Source organism: Orbicella faveolata, unplaced genomic scaffold (genome assembly GCF_042242905.1).
Source record: "Orbicella faveolata isolate gen_17 unplaced genomic scaffold, um_ofav_v1 contig_3, whole genome shotgun sequence".
Classification (NCBI taxonomy): Eukaryota; Metazoa; Cnidaria; class Anthozoa; order Scleractinia; family Merulinidae; genus Orbicella; species Orbicella faveolata.
The window spans coordinates 19,901,891-19,922,278 of NW_028301558.1; the positions used below are offsets into that span (position 1 = coordinate 19,901,891).

Consider the following 20,388-nt stretch of genomic DNA (forward strand, 5'->3'; position numbering starts at 1 on the left):
GCTGGTGGAGAATTGACCCATATTTTGTGTATGTGCAAAAATAATGTTGCATGATAGTTGCAGAATTCTCTTCACATTTCAGAATGCTTTGATTTGTTTGTAGTTTAATTAATGGTTGTGCATAAATTTTCTTCCAATCAAAACATAGCAAGGCCTCTCAAGCAAATTATCATTTGAAACAAATTTTGACCATCAGCCAAATTTGTCATTCCAACTGTGAACTTAACTAACTTAGTTACCAGCAATAACAATATTGAAATTGAACCTAATCCAAACGTTTTGAAAATGGGACCTTTTTGTACATGAAGTACTTGGAAGTCTTAACTGAAAAAAAATACAGGCAATTATTTTCCTCAGTCATCTTGCATATTGATTAAAATATTATGTATACTAATCAATATTCTTTTCAAACGTATGCAAGCACAAGAAGGCTCTGCTAAAATGTCCTTTATTCAAATCTCATGGTTACACTCAAGGCTCTGCTCAATCAGATTTGATGTATGAGTGGAAGTGAAATTAAATTTCTTTCTTTCATATTTTAAAAATTATTTTGTACTTTTTTTGTCCTTTTCTGGAATTGGAAAAATAATATAATGACAACAATAGATTCTAAACAATCTTATGCTATACGTAATAAAAGTGCATAAATTATATAGCTGGAAGAGCTATCTCCACAAGCTATTTGACAATTTTGAACCCTGATTTTCGTTTCAAGGATCAAGTTATTTTAAAATCCTTCTTACAATAAGGATTACTATACACTAGGGAAAAGAAGGAAACTCCACAGGAAAGCAAGCCAGACCCTCCGCAAGAATATAAATAACACAGTTTTAAATATTTACAGTGGACTTAGACCCTACGCGATACGCCTAATCCCTCGGCGTCTTCGAATCTTATAATTTTGCAGTGAGGGTCAACAGCCTCTTTTACCGTGCAGTCCAACATGTTTCCCTAGCATCCTATTTCGCTTTTTATTTCGCTTGCTCCTAGAATTGTTTTGAAAATGAACCATGTTCTGTTTTTTCAAGTTCTTTCTGTTCGAGCGAATGCTGCTTTGAAGCGGCGGTTCCGTTTGCCTTCTCTTCTCAATTAAATCGAGCTGCTCTTGAAACTGTACCGTTCGGCGAGGTTCTCTCCTTTCTACCTGCTCTCCTTCGTTCCTTGGCGTGCTAGAACTCCTGGATGCAGATGAAATTGAAGAGGAATCTCGCCTCACACCTGGCCCGTACACAGACATACTAGGATGCTCGATGAGTAAATCTTCCATCGGGCTAGCTTCCAAAACTTCGGGGGAAAGCCCGCTCGCTTCGAAGCAAGGTGGTGGAGTAACATACCAGCTTTCTTCCAACTGCACTTGAGCCTTTAACTTGGAAACCTCGTTTTCTTTTCCAGCTGTAATACAAAACGATCAGTAATTTGAGCTCAACGCAATTTTCAGCGCAAACGATGAAATATGATGTAACGGTGGCGCAACCCAGTTTGCATAATGCCGTGACGAGAGTGAACGCGTTCAAAACAATTACCTGCTAAGAAGAAACTTGCTAAAATGGTACATTCACGAAACTAATCGGTGAAAAATAAATTTAAAAATGTACCCACTTTCGCTTTGAAGAACATGTCTGCGAGTTCACGTGAAAATTCCTCAACAAAACACTTACCGAGTACTTTACTTTCGTGAACATCGACCAAAATCCAGTCCTCATCGCTTTGGGTGTCGTCTACAGTACAACCCGGCACAATTTGTTCGTCTGCATCACCCCAGATGTAGCTCGAAATCGTCGTCCACATTTTTAGAAATTCCCTTTAACCAGCGATTTCACCAACTTATAGCAGTAATTCCAAATTCACTGTGTCAAGAAACAAGCGGAAAAGCGTTGTTACGTAAAACCGATTTCAGTATACGTACCGGGAACAAGACGAACACAGCTGAAATACGAATTGTCGTCAAACGAAAACGTTTCAGATATAACAACTTCAATGTTTAGCCGTGAAAAACAACAACAACCTTACCTTTTGGTGTCAGTTTAAGTCAAGTTTCGAAGAGTCCGCCAAAATTCGTTTGGGTTCGAAAAAGATCTTCGGCTGAGGCAAATGCAAATTTTCTGTATTATAAACACCGGCAAAGAGTCTGGTATTTCCCTCCAAAATTCACTTGGCTGTGATAATGTTTATACGCTTATTTCGTTAAAAAGGGTGATGCAAAAGAGTCTCGCTACGAAGAGATGCTTGGAGGCTTTGAAAATTACGACCGAACAGACGCCGTTGGCAGAAACGCAAAGCTTGTCAGAAAAATAACGATTGGGAAAACTCAATGTTTTTGTTGACATTCTGTCAGGGCTGGTGACGTTACCAATCAAATTGACTTCTGTTTGCCATATATGGAAGACCACGCCATAGTGACAAGATATGCACGTGACCTTCTCGTGCAGCCGGCTCGTGCTATGCAATGGAGTATACTAGGACCGGACACGGGCCAGCGCTTCGCTCGAGAGAGCCCTCGGCCAAATATATTATTATATCGGGAGAAGAAAGCGAAAGCGTTCGATTTTTGACAAGTTCCATTGGAACTCTCAGATTCTAATAATGGGTGAAGTAGTGCAATATGTTTTCCAAACGGAAAATGAAACATCCATTCCCGGCCCCGGGTTGTATTCCAAAATATTTCCTCGCATTCCAAGGCCCTTCCAAAGGTAATCAAGGATCCCCGGCAAGGATCAAAGTATAAATTCCCCAATCGGAACGTTGATTGCATATTTTCCTCTTATCTTCGCGCGGGCGGATTTTATTTATTTATTTATTTATTTATTTATTTATTTATTTGCCAAATTCAAAATTAATTCAATGGACAAAATGGAATGGTGAAAACAAGAAGTACTCCTCAAAAAAGGAAGATTCTTTTTTCTTAGTGATTATTAATATCAAATAATTAAATCAAATTTTTTATAATATTGTAGCTTCGGACACTGAAAAAGTTGAAGTACTGAGCAATAACGAGTTACAACTGATCACAGGGAGCGCACAATCTTGTTGTGAGGAATGAAAAGAACGAAATAGTTTACCTTTGTCTCCGGCCAGTTGTCATCTCGTACGCGACATTACAGGGGAAACCTCTACCTACATGAGCCCACCTACCACAAAACACTGTAGCGCTAAAACCAGAAAATTTTTGCATAGCGCGAAAAGGCCTAGGTACGAATTTTGCAGGACATGTAGGTAGCGGGTCGCGTAAGAGATGACAATTGGAGGCAAAGGTAAACTATATCATTTTTTTTCATTCCTTACAACAAGATTGTGCGCTCCCTGTGAACGGATCAGGAACAGAAGCAGGAGCCTGATGGGTTCAGAAGCAGAACCAACAAGCTAAGGCTACGCCTAGAGTCATTGCGGACTTTTGCGGTATGCGGCCATATATGTCATGTGGATAAGGACAAAGGAGACTCGAAGGAGGCGGATATCGGATATGATGACTTTGTAACAACACCAGATGCGAAACATTGGCATGACGCTTAGTTTGATCGCGTTGAATTACGTACAATGACTTGAATCAACAAAATCGATTTCCCCCGCAATTGCACTATATACCGTGATGAATTTAGCCGAGATGATGTCAAATAAAACTCCTCTATCAGCTCCCTGCGGTGAAAATGAACAACCGGTACTGTGAGAGAACCTTGTCACTCACCTGTTTCTGTCTTCCTTTCCTTCTTCGTTTTTTTTTTTTGGTTTTGTTTTGTTTTGTTTTTTTTGCACCATTCTAGGCGAGAGTCTATTCACAGTCTGCGGTTCGGTCCATGCAGTTTCAAAACAAAAAGGGAACTCAACCTGGTTTCCCCAATACGGACCTCACACTTGTTCAGTAACACACCTGATGACAAGAAGAAGCTAATTTGCTACCCGAGTTAGCTTGCCCGCTCTTTACCTGCTGTTTCTCGGAAGAAAATGGTGTTCTTTAAATATATGCCGGTCACTGGTGGCAAAAGTGGCAGATCCAGACCTTGAGCTAAGCGGGGGGAGGAGGGAGGGCGTTTTTTTGCTTGCCCTACTGGCTTTTCTTCCTTCTGCGATTTTTTTGTTTTTTTACCCAAAATAGGGGTGGGGGGGTGGGGGGGGGGCGAGATCTGCCACTGCAAATGTTGGTCTCGTTTTATTGTCTGTTTATAGACCGAGACGAAGGCGAGGTCCACAGACACACAGAAAAAGAACTTGGCCAAAATCGAGCCATCTTTAAAAACAGAGCAAGCTTGGTCATATTTCTTTTCTAATTTGCCTCTAATTATGCAACCATCAACCGTGACCATCAACTATAACCATCTTTGATTTTAAAAAAATTCATGAAGCTATTTCCTATTTTACCTTATTAAGTTAGTTCTATGAATTGTTTCATGGTCTCTTGATTGTTTTCATTGGTACAAAATAGAAACATCAAGTATGCAGTGCTCAAACTCTCAGCCAATCACGTCAAGCTGAATCGACTTACCACAAAAACTTCCGTAACCACCTAAACTTGGAATGGGCTGTCTGTGTGCAATACACATCAACCTCGGTTGAAAGTCCTTGAAATTGAAACCGGTAGAGGTGCCGTGTCTTGAAATGGCGTGTAAGCAAGTTTTACACCATAAAAGGTTTATTCAATGGTTCTTTCAATGGTGAAGCCTTGTTGTTTGGAATGGCAATAAAAAGACATTTTTTAAAAAACTCTTGAAAGCAGCGGATGTATGCAGATAAACCTTCCCAAGATGCTTTGCTGTTACCAGTAGCTGCACGTAGCACTTGCGTCTGTGTTTGGCAATCGACTGGAAGTCGTAGTGTTGAAATATGCAGTCTTCAGTGGAATCTTCTGGCTATTTTGAGAATTTCAGTAGTGATTTGGACGATTACGATTTAGAGGAGGATGATTTCTTCTCGTCGAACATCTCTTTTAACGGGCGGCTAGTTATTTCAGGAGAACCAAGTGTTTGGCCAGTGCTGGGAACTGGAGGTAAATACAAAACTACAGGATTACTTATGATCTGAGCTTATATTGGCGTTGGACGTGTATTCACTAAGTTAATATTTCTAAAAGCGTAATCTCTGTGTAGAAAGCTTTCATCTAATTCAGTGTCGGTGTATGTATCTAGCCACATGTCATACAACTAACTACTACAAGTTGCACACCGAAGCGGAAACTTTGGCAAGTTATTTTTTTTCCTGTTCTTCCCATATTTTTAAGCGTTCTTCAGAAATTAAATTGATCCGGAAACGTGGGCTCTGGGATCACAGAAGTGCTTTCTTGAATTTGGTAGAATCATTTTTTGTGGTGTTGCCAAAAAATTTGATTATGGCAATGTTCTCGACAGCAATCGTAATGAAGGAGGTGTAGTCACGCTAATTAAGAATTGAGAAGTCATTGATTCGTCATATTGAATCAAAGTGTCCCTTATAATCAACCGCATAGTTTAGAGTCTCATCTTCATGTTGAAAGAGGTGTACATCCTAATTAAGAATACGTACATTAGTGTGCAGTGGCAAGAGAAGCTTTCTGACCGGCGACATTTAACAATTATTGGACAAGGTTGAGCATAATATCATGATCCGTCAGTGGTGCACAGATCAATTACTCGCCTTCGGCTTTAGCAAATAGTTGATCTGCGAGACACTGACAAATCACGATATTTTGGTATAACCAAGTTCAATAATTCTTTTATCATTTGATTATCTAGAAGCTTGTTTTCATATTTAATCACTCTCTGACAGTTCGAGGAAGTGATCTGCCATTTTTCACAAAAGAGCGTGCTTACAATTGCATATGAACAGAATATTGTTTGCAGCAAAACAAATTTGGATGGACAAGTATTCAGTCATGTGTAGACCATTATTTGTAGGCAGTTATTTGCAGGTCACTTGGAGGGCTATTGGCCAATGAAAAGGGAAAAATGCAGATTTCAGATTTCAGATACAGTGGAACCCTGTTAATACGGACACCAAAGGGACATGATAAAGTGTCCGCATTATCCGGGTGTCCGTATCAAGCAGGCTAATTTAAGAGAAAATATATGAGCTCTTTAGTTGTCTGGACAAAGAAAACTGTTCATTAGAAGCAGGTGTCCGTATTAAGCGGGTGTTGGTAGAGCAGGGTTTCATTGTATTAGTTTTGTTGTTTTTTTTGCACTTTTTACATATTGTTAACAATCAATCTATAAATATTACATAATAACAACTCAGAAATAAAAATTACAATAAATAGAAAGTGAAAATGTGTGCAGTGACCAAAGTAGCAAGGGCTTTCAGGTTGGTCACTACCACGTTTTGTTAACTGGCATAGTCAATAAGCTCATATAAGTACATAAATAAAAAAAACAAAAAAAAAAAAACAAAGTGCAAAGTGTATTATGTAAATTACTTATTATAATCCAGGTGATGATATCTATAGAAGGTATGACTATTATATTATATTGGTTAATATAATATTATATTATATTGGTATTACATTAACGCTCTGGTTCTACTATTGAACACTCTATCAGCAGGCGTGCAAATCGAATGGTAAATTACTTATTAGATATATAAAAATTTATATGTAAAAAACAATAGGGCATGTAAGAGGTACTTGTCAAAGGATGATAATGTTTAGACAGCAACTTTGAAGCCAATGAAATGATGATGAATAACAACACTTGTGTCAAAATTGTTACACTTATGGTGCAGTTTAAATTTTTCAAACCAGTTTGGTTTTTATTGTCTTTTGTTTCAGATAATGATTCTGTAATGAATACGAGATAATGAAAAAATTATAAAAATCAACCTGGTTTGAACATTTTGAACCAAAGATAATTTTAGCTGCAGGCGTACACCTAGTTGTGTCTAGTGATTGAAATTGGAGATGCCAGCGTTATGAGCCACTAGTCTTCAATGCAATCACCACATTGCCTTTAGCTTACTTCAAATATTTATTTAAATGTAGGAAGAAACTTTCTGATTGTAGTCACTATTTTTTGTCTGGTTTCAGGGAGAGGCACTGTATTCTTGCCAGAGGATACCAGCAGTGATTGTGAAGATGAGGATCAAACAGATAGTATTTGTAGAGGCCATGGGATATCTGTTGGTGCTGACCCACAGAATATCAAGTTTGAAGTCTTCTCAACTAGGATACGTGAAGGGAAACGCAAACAATCTGTGGTGAGTCCTGGGCTAACCTTAGACCAATACAAATATTCATAGCTGGTAGATCATGTTGTGTTTTCAGCTTCTAACAAACATAAGAGTCAACTGTAACACTGTTCACCAATTAAGCTTGCTCATGAATTCCCCTAGAAATGAACAGATGTAAGTTTCAATCTTTTTATGAACCTGTTACTGAACGAGTTTGAGGGCCATACTGGGGAATGTTGGCCTGACGTCATGGTGGTACGGACCAAACATAGTGAGGTCCATCCAAAAATGACCATGGCCACAATTCTATGTAGAACAGCTCGATTAAGCTAGATTAGTATACTAAGTATGCTAGTTTATTACATGGCACTTGAATTTGAATTTCCCAGCTTTCAAAGACAATTCATACATGACTTATGACCATTTCCATGGAGACAGTCCATGTGGGAAAATCCTGACCAAGAAAGAACCAATTGATATGCTCAGATTTACCTGAGACTACCTTGCCATATAATAGTACTTTATATAAAGGATAAAGCCTAACATTATTCATTGTTTTGAATTGTAGTTTTGGGTCTTGCATGCGTAATGGCCAACTTGCTTAAGAGGCCCTGCGCCTAAGAAACGACTGATGATTTCCGGCTAAAAAATAAAATCGGCCGATTTTTATCTCCCAAGCAGAGGTTACCGAATACTATTTAAAAATGAATTTCTTTTGTTTCAGTTTCGCTTTAAACCAAAAATATCGAGCCACAAACTTTTTCCGTCTGATGGCAGCAAAATCAGGCTGAAAATAAGCCCCCGCAAAAAACTGTTCAGAAATTACTATCGCAACGCAAAATAATGAGAAAACTACACAGTGTTGAAGAAAAAGGCCTTTTAATGCAATATCATTCGATAAACATCAAAAAACTGCCGAAGCAATTAAAAAATAAAGTTTCAAATAATGCATACTAAATTAGATGGAGCATTGGAGCTGATTTTAAAATAATTATTTCTCAAAAGTTCAACGCTTTTGAAAGCAATCACAGTGATGAATCAGACATTGGAGGGATATACATTACGTTTCTGGAAAAACATTTTTTGGCCAAGGTATATTGACTTTGTACAAAGCATTCAAAGTTACCGTGTTTACCATTATCCTGCTACTTCGGCGAAGCACTTCTCTTTTGCCAATACGGCCGTGGATAGCATGGTAAACGCCACTTTAAACCTTGCTAGGCATTCAAAGACCATCCTAAGTAGAAGGATGTAGAATTAAAAGAGAAAGGAAGATGAAAAATATGCAGAAAAAGAAAACAAAAACTCGAAATTACCATCTGCTAACGAAAGTTGAATCTGGAAAATGTTGTGGTGTGACAGCGGCCGTTGACGTCATTTGTATAAATAGCGAGGGAATCCAAACGAATGCACAAATAGGAAAACAATTTTTCCCGCCCAGAGAACGTTTAGTGGAACAATGTTATGTTGTTTTTCACAAATGATGGTCACTGAAAAAGAAATACTTCCCCAACCGCCACACCGTTTTGGCCGCAGCGTGATCTGAGTTATGGGGTCGCGACTGGATCCCTAGCCGCTGACCACCCGAAGGACATTACAGACTCGTTTTCCCACGCTCTCGCGACTTGACGTGACAAATGATGTCAATGGCCGCTGTCACGCCACGACATTTTCCAGATTGAACTTTCGTTAGCAGATGGTAATTTCGAATTATTTTCTTTTTCTGCATATTTTTCATCTTCCTTTCTCTTTTAATTCTTCGTTCTTCTACTCAGGATGGTCTTTGAATGCCTAGCAAGGTTTAAAGTGGCGTTTACCACGCTATCCACGGCCGTATTGGCAAAAGAGAAGTGTTTCGCTGAAGTAGCAGGATAACGGTAAACACGGTAACTTTGAACGCTTTGTACAAAGTCAATATACTTTGGCCGAAAAATGTTTCTCCAGAAACGTAATGTATATCCCTCCAATGTCTAATTCATCACTGTGATTGCTTTCAAAAGCGTTGAACTTTTGAGAAATAATTATTTTAAAATCAGTTCCAACACTCCATCTAATTTAGTATGCAATATTTGAAACTTTATTTGTTTATCGCTTCGGCAGTTTTTTGATGTTTATCGAATGATATTGCATTAAAAGGCCTTTTTCTTCAACACTGTGTAGTTTTCTCATTATTTTGCGTTGCGATAGTAATTTCTGAACAGTTTTTTGCGGGGGCTTATTTTCGGCCTGATTTTGCTGCTATCAGACGGAAAAAGTTTGTGGCTCGATATTTTTGGTTTAAAGCGAAACTGAAACAAAAGAAATTCATTTTTAAATAGTATTCGGTAACCTCTGCTTGGGAGATAAAAATCGGCCGATTTTATTTTTTAGCCGGAAATCATCAGTCGTTTCTTAGGCGCAGGGCCTCTTAAAACAGTTGCAGGCAATAACTAACATTATTATATGGTGCGCTCTGATTGGTTAATTGTCACTGAATTGTAGGGCATTATTCTCCCGTAATGCCCACGGGCCGATTACAGATTATGCAAATTAGGAAGAGCCCGGTTCTGAAAATTCAAGCACATTGAAGTGGTGAAAGCCGATTAAAATCAGTACGAGAATATCAGTAGCTAAAAGTTTAGAGATATTTCTTTAATAAAATTTATATAGATGACTTACCAGTCGGTAACCTTGGCGGGCACTAGTGAAAAACAATCAAAGTTTGCCTAGTCTTAAGTAAAGCTAAAATCGCTAAGTAAAAAACACCATTGGCAGATCTGCCATGCATCCTGAGCAGAACACCACAAAGAAACTTATAAGTTATCATCTTAGTCACAGCAATTACCGAAGTATTGAACTCCGTCAAAGTTCTCGTCAAATAGATTCCCTCGCTTTGACACAAGCAAGTGTAAATCAGCTTCCAGGATCATCAGATGTAAACAATCGGGCGGTTTCTGTCGGTAGCAGTGTTTCTGATAACTGCAGACGTTCACAAGGCTTGAAATGTTCATCCATAAATCCCAGAATGAAGAAGGCGAAGATATGTTGTCGAAAGCGAATGCGAAGATCGAGTTAAGCTTATTTTGAGCAGTGCATTCTAAAGCATTAGTATCTTCTTTCACCGAAAGACGGTTGGTTTGGACAATTTTGAAGCACTTGCTGTCTTTTCTATATGCGTTGACGTTTCGCCCCAAAAGTCGGAAAAACTTCCCCATCAACTTGTGGTACCACGATACTAAAATAGGTTTTTGAGGCTGTGACAGTGACTTTTCCGTAAAGAAATGAGTGTTTTTAACGGAATACGTAATACAGTAGTGAAATTCACTGACTGTGTAGTTTTGCCCTAGGTTTGAGACGATGAATGAATCGGTAAACGTGCGCATCGCCGGATGTAGATTGACGACTTCTGCTCGAATGATTTTTCTCTTTATTGATGAGCCATATAATAAACAACTTAATAACTTTGGCCGTTCGGTCGTTACGGGAAAATCTCAAACCTCGGCCTACCGTATTGACCTCGCTATCGCTCGGTCAATACGGCAAGGCCTCAGTTTGAGATTTTCCCGTAACGACCTCACTCTCGGTTATTAAGTAGTTAGTACTGCATTTAACCATATCAAGTTTTAGATCTTGATTTTGTTGGAAAGTAGTGAAAATTTTGTTTCAGTTAATGCATGTTCTGGACAGCTCTTTTTGGACAACCCCTTGTAACCTTGTCTGGTCCTGCACATCTCAACTTGCAGTATTTTGTCCATAGGATTCTGTTATCAGGGCCAGGGCACTGTATTAAGTTTTGATTCACCTGTAGCCTTGATCTTCACACCTGTAACAAATTTGTTCTGTTATGTGTGAATTGTAGCAACTTTTGACAATACCTGTAACAACAATGGCACATCAAGCATGCTCAGCCATAACAGGTGCTATGGGTTACGGCCCTTAATGACGGCCTTGGGGGCTATATGGTGGCATGATAAACATTTGCCGGAGATAAGTAAGCCATTGGTATAGACTGCATGCTTGCAAGTGAGACATTTTGTTTAGTTGCCTGGTTAAGTCATGTAAGGTACAGTAGGACATCATTGCTCCAAAAAAGTTTTGTTTTTAATTACTGAAATTTCCTTTTCAGTTTTACTCTCTTATGGTGCTGAGAACAGATGGTATTGATCTGGATAAAGCTGTAATAGAAAGACGGTATTCTGACTTCGCAGCTTTACACAAAGCACTAAAAAAAGACCATCCTAGCTTGCTGGAGAAGGTAACCTTCCCTGGAAAAGTCTTTGGTCAGAAAAGTAATTTAAATCCTGAAGTGATTGAAGCCAGGCGGTCTGCATTTGAGTCTTTTTTACAAAAGATCTATCACCATAAAGAAGTTTGTCTTCATCCAGCATTTCGAGAATTTTTCTTTCTGCCAGAATTACGGGAGGCCACAGAAAATCTGAAAGGTGGTGAACTGAAACGCAGCTTGAAACTTTTACTGAACAGTCTGCATCTACAGGTGAAGTTGTGTGATCAAGTGAGAGAGATCATTGCAACCCTGTCTGCAATTGTTGTTGTACATGAGGCTCAAAGCAAATTTGAGGAGGCTGAGTGTTATGCAAATGTTGCACTAGAATTAATCCAGGAGGGGAATTTCTCTTCTTATTTGATCCCCTTGATGGACACAGCAGTGAAACTAAAGCGGAACCTGCAAAAAGACAAGAAAGCATTAGAGAAACGTTTGGCTCAGGCTCAAAGAACGAGTGGGATAGATGTTGATTGTGCCTTCACTCTGCGAGAACTTGCTGTTACAAGATTTGACAAGTAAAACTTGTTCTATGTAACTGCACAATAGTAAGACATGACAAAACTGTCAAACAGGCAGTTGATAAGAATGTAAAAAAAAGTGAATCAGGGAATATGGGCAAAATACTTTTAGTTTCATAGCCATGCACTTTCTTTACAAATATGCTTTAAATTTATTTCCCACTGACTTCTCTCTTGGCAATAGCCCATAATTTGCATGAGATAAAATCTCAACAAAAGATAACCTTTGATGACTGATGAATTATTGACAAAGTGACCTTTAGCTGAGAGTATTAAAAAGGGAATGTGGGTTAAGCAAGTTTTGGCAGTAATTTTAACACCAAAAATAGGACAAAAGAAATTTGGTTTGAAGTTCATAATTAAGCGGGCATAATTTAGCGGGCATATGGGGCATTCTGAAGTTCAGACAAGTGGCGTGGCAACCCTCCCCCTGGACTGTCGTTTATTATGTGAACCAGTGTTATTTTAAACGACGAGGCTATAAATTTGGCAAGGGAATTTGCAGACATTTTCCTTTAGTGGTTCCTCCAATTTGTTAGTTTCAATAGCAGTATAGTAATTAATATGTAGAAATATATAATAATTTGACCGTTTTGATAGTCCATAACATAGAAATTACAGGGTTTAGTAGATTGTTTTTAATTTAAATATTTTTGATACAAAATTTTTATTTATTGTATTTACTGAAAGTCTAGAAATTGGTTTTCATGCTAATTACCGATATGATTAAAAAAAAAACGTGAATTTTGATGGATATGCACAATGCATAAGTTGTGTTTTTTGCTAGGTAGGTCATATTTGTATAAATACAGCCTCAGTACTTGTTGAGCGGGTGCTATAGTCATCCCATAAGATTGGGTTAACACAATATGATACATTAGATCTCTAGGAGTTAGGTATGTTTGCCTCACCAGAAGTTCACACCGTTAAAAACATTGTGTGTACACTATTCAACATATTCTATTTTTATATACAAAGCAATAATTGCTTTTAATTATTATTTTTGATATTTTTGGCATTACATCTTTGATTCAAAGAGCTTAGGCCCAGGTCAAACATCAAACTTCACATGAGATGAACTAAATTGCAATTGAATTGATCCAAATGGGTAAAGCTCAACCATTGGGTCAAATGCCGAACTTAATTCAAATTTAGATGAGTCAATACATTCTGTCATCTGCTTTAGACGGATAGAACCTGATAATAGATATAAATTTAGTTGGGCGAACTAAGTTGAGTTAAACGTTGTCGTGAACTTAATTCGCTCAGTTTAGTTTGTCTCATGCGAAGTCCAATGTTTGACCTGGACCTTAGGGTGTTAGACACACAGTGGTCAAAAAGAATGTTTGATGTGTGACATCTTCATGCAGTTCAACTGCTGTCCCATCCTTGGGTGCTGTTGCATTTTGTGAATGAAGACTAGGAAGTGTAGGTCGTGATGTTATGGGAAAACTCAAACCACTTCTCTCTTCCCATCAGCTACAGTTGCAAGACATGTCTGCCCTGCGTGTACTAAGAATTATCATGGGGCAACTGCTGGGAATGAGACGGTATTGCCTGTACATAGTGTAAAATAGTTTTACACTGTTATTTATCAAATATTTGAATTCATATGAGGGAGTATGGGTAATAAATAGGACATAGTTGAAAACATGAGAGAAACTTTAATAGGAAACACAAACTGTAGGAGACTTTTGTCTACATTTTTTGAGTGTTTTTAAATAACTCATGTTCAATAGCTGTTTAAATAATTTGTCAAATTATTCTCACATTTGATTTGTTATCTATTAAACAAGAAGATTCCATGTTTTCGTGTGTCTGTTCAGTAATTGATCACGGAAGATGTCAAAATGTGGTAAGAACATGAGTGATACACTTGGCTATCGCCTCATGTTCAACTTTTTTGTTCTTATCACATTTTTGAATTCTGAATTACTGAACAGACACAAAGCAACATGGAAACGTTTTCTAAAAAAACTCATGCTTTGGCATCTTTTTAATGTTTTGTATTTTGGTATTTAGGCACACGAAACCATAAAAATCATAAAACATTGTTTTCTTTGTTTTGTAAGGGAATTAAACATAGCTTTTTTAGCACGTCAGGGTGTTTTATGTTCACTTCTATCCACGTTCTGCTAAGTTCTGTTTTTTTAAAATATCGAGGACAAAGCTACACTGAAGATTTCCAGTGACTAATTTGTTTTGCCTCGCCGTTTTCTTGCTGCTCCCTAACCGGACGCCTGGGATGGAAGATCAGACTTGAGACAAATTTCTGGATTTACTCGCTTCTATGTGTGATTAACCCTTGGCTACCAGCAGCTACCAGTTTCAAACTACAGACGAATTGCGGAATACCCTACAGACATCAAAATCAGCGAAAAAAAGCGATGGATAAACAATGCCCTCTGGAAGTAAGATAAGGCATTTTGATTTTGATCGTCTATCTCCTAAAACCTATGGTAAAGATTCCCTTACGAAGTGTTGTATTTTTTCCTTGACTGTTCAGTAGGCAAATTGGTCATCATTAACATCTTGAACTTGGGTTGCCTGTGGTTTACCTACCTTCCCATGTTGCTTTGAGTGCGACAACAGTTGTGTTTATAAACGCTTGAGAGATTCTGGAGGCCGTGGTGTGATTACAGTTTCACTAGAGAAATGCGGTGTGATGGGTTCGTCTTGGTATTTTGACGAGACTACTGATGATCCTGGACAATCTCCACTCGACAACATATCTTTCAATGGACAACTTGTCAATGCTGTGGGACGAATGATCTATGCCGGTAAGGTTACAAATAGCCACCGTTAGGACTTTTCAGACAATTAGGACTAGCTTGCTCCATGCCTAAACCAAAGTTTACATTAATTTGAGTCAAAAGCCGATGTATAAGTTTAACTAGTAGTAGTAGTAACAATCTTTAGTAGTTTCCATATATAATGGAGGACGATTATTGTAGGGAAGGTGTTGGTTCTTGTTGTCGTGCTTGCTGTCACAGAACGTGCACGTAGAATTCGAAGTTGATCGCGACAGACACGAGAAGGAAATGATTCGTTTTAATAATGTAAGTTAAGTTTATAAGCTTATTTCAAATCTGCACGATAGCTTTTCATATATATATAATGGAGGACGATTATTGTAGGGAAGGTGTTGGTTCTTGTTGTCGTGCTTGCTGTCACAGAACGTGCACATAGAATTCGAAGTTGATCGCGACAGACATGAGAAGGAAATGATTCGTTTTAATAATGTAAGTTAAGTTTATAAGGTTATTGCAAATCTGCACGATAGCCAACACAGATTTTTATACTATTCTTTTGTTGACTGTCGGAGATATCTGATCTGTAAGTTACAGGATTATTAAGATTTTGTGAATGTTTGAAAACTGAAAGATGTTTAAATTTTATTTGAGTGACCATGTTTGGTAGATGACAGTTCTAGTTCAATAATTTCCTGAAATTAATTTATTTCATTTTCAAAATAACCTTTTTTTTTTTACCAAATTAGTGAAAAATAGTGGTTATATTCCGTCTGGCAAACTTGTAGAAACAGTATGAGACTTACAGCAGGTACTAAATTTAGGAGAATCTTTCCCCAAGTTGTTGTCTACATTTTTTAGCCTCATTTTGTGGTTCCAGAAAATATCCATATGCAACCCATATGGACATGAAAGGTTATTGAAAATTCTGGGGGGAGGGGGGGAGGTAGGGGGCACTCTCCCTAAGCTGTCAGTATATTTCTGTTATTGGTGTTCAAACATAGAGGATATTACACAGTGGCGAGAAGATATTAATTGTATGTTCAAGTGGCAAGAGCAATATCTCACGAGTGAGCGCAGCAAAAGAGTGAGACATTGTTCTTGCCACGAGAACATAAAATTCATATCTTTGAGCTAACATGTAAATTATGTTCTTTTTATTATATAGAAGATGTTTCGATGATACATCAACGAATTTAAGTACAATTTAAGAGACAAACTTGATACCAGTGAAATCATTGATATCTTCACTAGTGAGGATGTGGAAAGTACGCCACTCAAGTCCCGGATGTGGTTTCGTATGAATTTTATGAGTGGTGTATTTCCCAGTGAAACACTTGTGTCTATATAATAAAATTAGTTATGTAATGTTCAGTTGAATTGTTAAACTAGGATTGAAATTCAACGTGCAAACATAAACACAAATTTTGAAAACTGCGCTGGAATATTAGCTGGGGTACATGTGACATTTACTAGTTTAGGCTGCATCACATTGAACCTCCTAGGGAAACAAAAATTGATTTGAAAAATTGGATAGTTCAAGAAATCGGGAGGTTAAATTGCTGTGTTCAACTGAGGAGAGGGAAATGACTTTTGGTTTGAGTTATCGTGAGGTTTGAGAAAATGAGGGCTCAAGAAATCAAGATTCCACTGTACTTCATGGGTTATAAAGGCTGTGATGCAGTCCAATGTTTCAGTAAAGTACATGTATCTGTGGAAACAAGAGAGGAGTATTAGTAGCATTTTGGTTTTATTGACACTCTTTTTGTTTGTTTACAGAAAAGGGTGTTGTATACGTGGATTCAGACAATGAGGAGGAGGATCTTGATACTCTGGACAGCACTTGCAGAGGCCATGGAATATCGGTCTTTAGTGATCCTCAAAATACAACATTTCAAATTGTTTCAACCAGGATTCACAACGAAGGCAAGCATGTGGTAAGAGGTGTAGTAAAATTATATGCTATCAGCAAAATATATAATCATCAACTTAACAGTAGCAGAAGGGATGATGAATGGTAAATCCAAGGCTAATAATACTGAGATGCCAAGACTTTTGTTTCAGTATCTGAGATGTCTCAAGTGACTCACCACAAAAGATTCCATGATTTTGAGATCAGATCAAAGTAAATATAGAGACCTACATGTACAGTTTTCGAGGTACCTTTCACCACCCCTAGAAGAGCATGTCTGAAATGGGGAAAAATGAGTCAACATCAGATTCAAGAGAGATTTTTTTGTCAACACCAGAAACATGTGCATCATTTTAAAATAGCAGCTGTTGTGGAGAAGGTTTTCCAGTTTGGTTTGACTTTGGGTGTAAAGTAATTAATAAGAGCTATTTAATTACATATTTTTGACAAAATAATATACATGTATGCATGCACACTTCTTGGATCGTCACTAGATATCATAAAGGGGTGGGGTGGTTTTAAAACCTGAAAGACTAAAAAGGGATGAAAAGTGTATTAATTGATAGAATAAAAATCTCAATTGGCATTTCCAGATGAAATTGGGGTTGGGGGTTCAAGCCAAAGAATAGTCCATGGTAGGGCTTGGATATGTTCTGGACCAGTACATGTACATATTGTAATTCATTTAAAAGCACTGTTGGGAAAATACGAATACTGAAAATACTAATTTCATGTTTCACATTCAAACACTTTTAGATTTACTGTGTAATGGTTTTGAGAACAGACCATGTTGACACGGAGAAAGTAATGGTGGAAAGAAGGTACTCAGATTTTGCAGCTCTCTACAAAGCAATCAAGAAAGACCATCCCTTTTTAATAAAAGATGTTGACTTCCCTGGAAAAGTACTTTTTCAAAAAAAGAACCTGAATCCTGAATTAATTGAATCTAGACGCATTGCCTTTCAGGCATTTCTACAGACAATTTACAAATACGCAGAAGTGCGTCAACATCAAGCTTTCAAAGAATTCTTCTATCTTCCAGGATTACGAGAAGCAACAGATAATCTGAAAAGTGGTGAACTGGAAAATAGCTTAGAACTATTTCTAAACAGTCTGCATCTTCAAGTTAAGTTGTGTGACAAAGGGAGAGAGATCATTGCTACTTTAGGCGCAATTGTTGACGTACTTGAGGCTCAAGGTAAACTCGAAGATGCTGAGCGTTATGCAACAGCAGCCCTTGAATTACATGTAGCCCAAAATGATTACTTGTGCCCCCATGTGATTCCCTTGTTGGACACGGTGGCAAGGTTAAGATGGAAACTGCAAATGGACAAGAGAACTATAGAAAGGCATTTAAAACATGTTCAAAAAATGAGTGGGATAGAGACAGACCAGGCTTTTACACTTCGAGAACTTGCAGTTACAAGATTTGACAAGGAGAAGTAGAAGTGCCAATATCATCATCCTTTACAATTACAACAACTTGATCTGTTTTGGACAAGAAAACTAGGGCAATATGCATGTCTTATGACAAAATTGGAACACCTTTCAGTTTTATTACTGGCATATGGATTGTTTAATCTCCAGCTCAACTCTGATTGGTTGCGACAAGAATATAAATTTTCCAGCAGGAATTTCATTTTTGGGGTTTTCAGTTTGAGCTGAAGATTCTCTAAGGTAGTATGGTAGGTTATTTGAGTTATTAGCCTTTAGATACACCATCCCATTCAACCATCGCAATCTGTTCACTTACTCACTAACTTAAAATAAAATTATTTAAAATAAAATTGCTATAATTTATTCTTGTTGATTGAGGGCATCTAGCTCTTCTATGCTGGATAATTAATTTATACAGTAAGAAGTTGTGATGTCATATTTAAACATTGAGATTTGTAGCAGTGAATCTAGTTTATGCATGATAGTTTATTGTTAAGGACTCAGTTTGAGTTATCTGCTTTGGCCGTTAGGCTTCTACAAGTAGAGCATATCAACTTTCTGAGGCTTGAAAATCCTTGCTATCATGCCCAATCTCATCTAATAAATGCATTACATAATACCAGCATTTATACCATGCCATACAGGAAAGCCTTTGTATTATATTATTTGATGGTGTTACATCCAACCTTCCTATCATGCCTGCGTGTATGTCACATGTAATTGTATTGGTCACTGTATTTTCTATGGCATGGTATAAAATAGTTATGCAACGTTTACTCATGGTATACCATGTAATGTAAAGGCTTGTCACGTGTGTATACTGAGAAAATTCAAGTGACTCATGGGACATTCTATAGTATACCACTCAAAAGTGTTGCATAACTACATATATATATATATATTCCAGGTATATATCCAAGTGGAAATCATAGCACTGTAAATACTTTTGTGTAAATAACCAAACAAATCTAAATACATTATAGAATACAGTATAATGTAAATTATAATTATATTAATTACAGAGCATATGTATGGCCTAATGACAAAATTTTAAGGCAGACCATTGCATGGTCTATCAAAGTTGTCTCAAGTTTATTTGGGACAATGTAAGAGAAGTTGTATAATATCATGACTGAAAATATTCTTTGAACTTTTAGAGGTACATTAAGAGTTATTACATCCAAATGTTAATATTTTCTAACACTTCACTTTCACAGTTACACTAAGTCAGTGAGTTACGTATCTTTGGGTTATGTGCCACATGGCACATATAGGGACTGACTAAGGTGATTTGCTAACCTGAGTGTTTTGAATGACCAAATGACTACTGGTATTTGGCAAATAAATAGATATCTAGCTTGTGTGCAAATAGATAAAAATGATGCCTGTATGCAAACTCCTACATGTGTGAAAAGATTGGATATGAGAATGGAATAAACTCTGCTAAGAGTCACGGGAAGCGACAAAGAAAAGGTCTCTTCTCCCTACCCACAGGTTATCAGATGTTGATCAATATCAGGATCGATTGACCTGAGATCATGAGGCACAATGCATCCATTGCCATGTTCACACACCTGAACCTTTTCCAGAGACATACATCGAAGAGAAACAGTTCATACAAAAGAACAAAGCACATTACAATGTATATTATTTATTCAATTTGTCCACAGCACTTGACACTTGAATCAAATCAGCTTGAATTCATGGGTCAAATTGTGAGAACAAAGCATTAAGCTTGTGACAAGATATCTCCATCTTACGTTAATCTGGCAATTCACTACTAGCTGGCACTAGTTAAAATACTTGAATATTAAATAAAGAATGTAATATATTGAATGATGTTCTCTGGGTTTGTTTTCATTATTATCTGTCAAGTGTGTTCAATCCCAAAGAATCAAAAAAGCAAGGGTGTCTCATTACAGGTGGTTATTACCCCTTCCCCATACTCCCCTTGGGTGGGATGCTAGTTCATAGCAGGATATCCCCCAGCGCTTTGGTCAGGTCAGGTTTCCCAACCAATTTTTCTATACCCACAGGGTTGACAAGGGCAGTGCCAGAAAGTTCTTGTCTAAGAACACAGCCCAAATACCCTGATCCAGGGTCCTTCATTTAGAGGCTGGCACATTGGGTGTGTAGACCAGTACGACCAGCTGTGAATACAATTTTGTCTGACTGGCTGGACCCGCTAGAGTAAAGTTTTTCATATAACCAAGTTCAGTTCAAAACGTTTTGCCTGCCTGAAAAAGCCAGTTGTCTTCCCGCTGAAAACATCAATGAGACCTGTTTAAAGATTGATTTTCTTCAGTTATTCTGGCTGTCAGTCACAGACGCCACCAGTGACAGCTCCCTCTGACTTGCTAGGTGGTTAATGGACGCTAA

At 37.7% G+C, this 20,388-nt stretch overlaps 3 protein-coding genes across 3 annotated transcripts; 2 read left to right on the forward strand and 1 right to left on the reverse strand.

The window, feature by feature from the left end:
* Window positions 1–432: 432 nt before the first annotated feature.
* On the reverse strand, window positions 433–2,304 carry LOC110061552 (uncharacterized). The gene is made up of 3 exons (XM_020768384.2): window positions 2,011–2,304; window positions 1,659–1,847; window positions 433–1,392 (listed from the first exon to the last, which is right to left on the reverse strand). Exons 2-3 carry the CDS (start codon window positions 1,786–1,788, stop codon window positions 914–916), a joined length of 609 nt encoding a protein of 202 aa, XP_020624043.1. The 5' UTR covers window positions 1,789–1,847; window positions 2,011–2,304; the 3' UTR covers window positions 433–913.
* A 2,198-nt stretch (window positions 2,305–4,502) lies between these two features.
* On the forward strand, window positions 4,503–14,007 carry LOC110061459 (sorting nexin-20-like). Its single transcript, XM_020768295.2, has 3 exons — window positions 4,503–4,978; window positions 6,986–7,155; window positions 11,234–14,007. Exons 1-3 carry the CDS (start codon window positions 4,816–4,818, stop codon window positions 11,909–11,911), a joined length of 1,011 nt encoding a protein of 336 aa, XP_020623954.2. The 5' UTR covers window positions 4,503–4,815; the 3' UTR covers window positions 11,912–14,007.
* A 100-nt stretch (window positions 14,008–14,107) lies between these two features.
* On the forward strand, window positions 14,108–19,845 carry LOC110061460 (sorting nexin-20-like). The gene is made up of 3 exons (XM_020768296.2): window positions 14,108–14,690; window positions 16,440–16,597; window positions 17,329–19,845. Exons 1-3 carry the CDS (start codon window positions 14,576–14,578, stop codon window positions 18,016–18,018), a joined length of 963 nt encoding a protein of 320 aa, XP_020623955.1. The 5' UTR covers window positions 14,108–14,575; the 3' UTR covers window positions 18,019–19,845.
* Window positions 19,846–20,388: the final 543 nt, after the last annotated feature.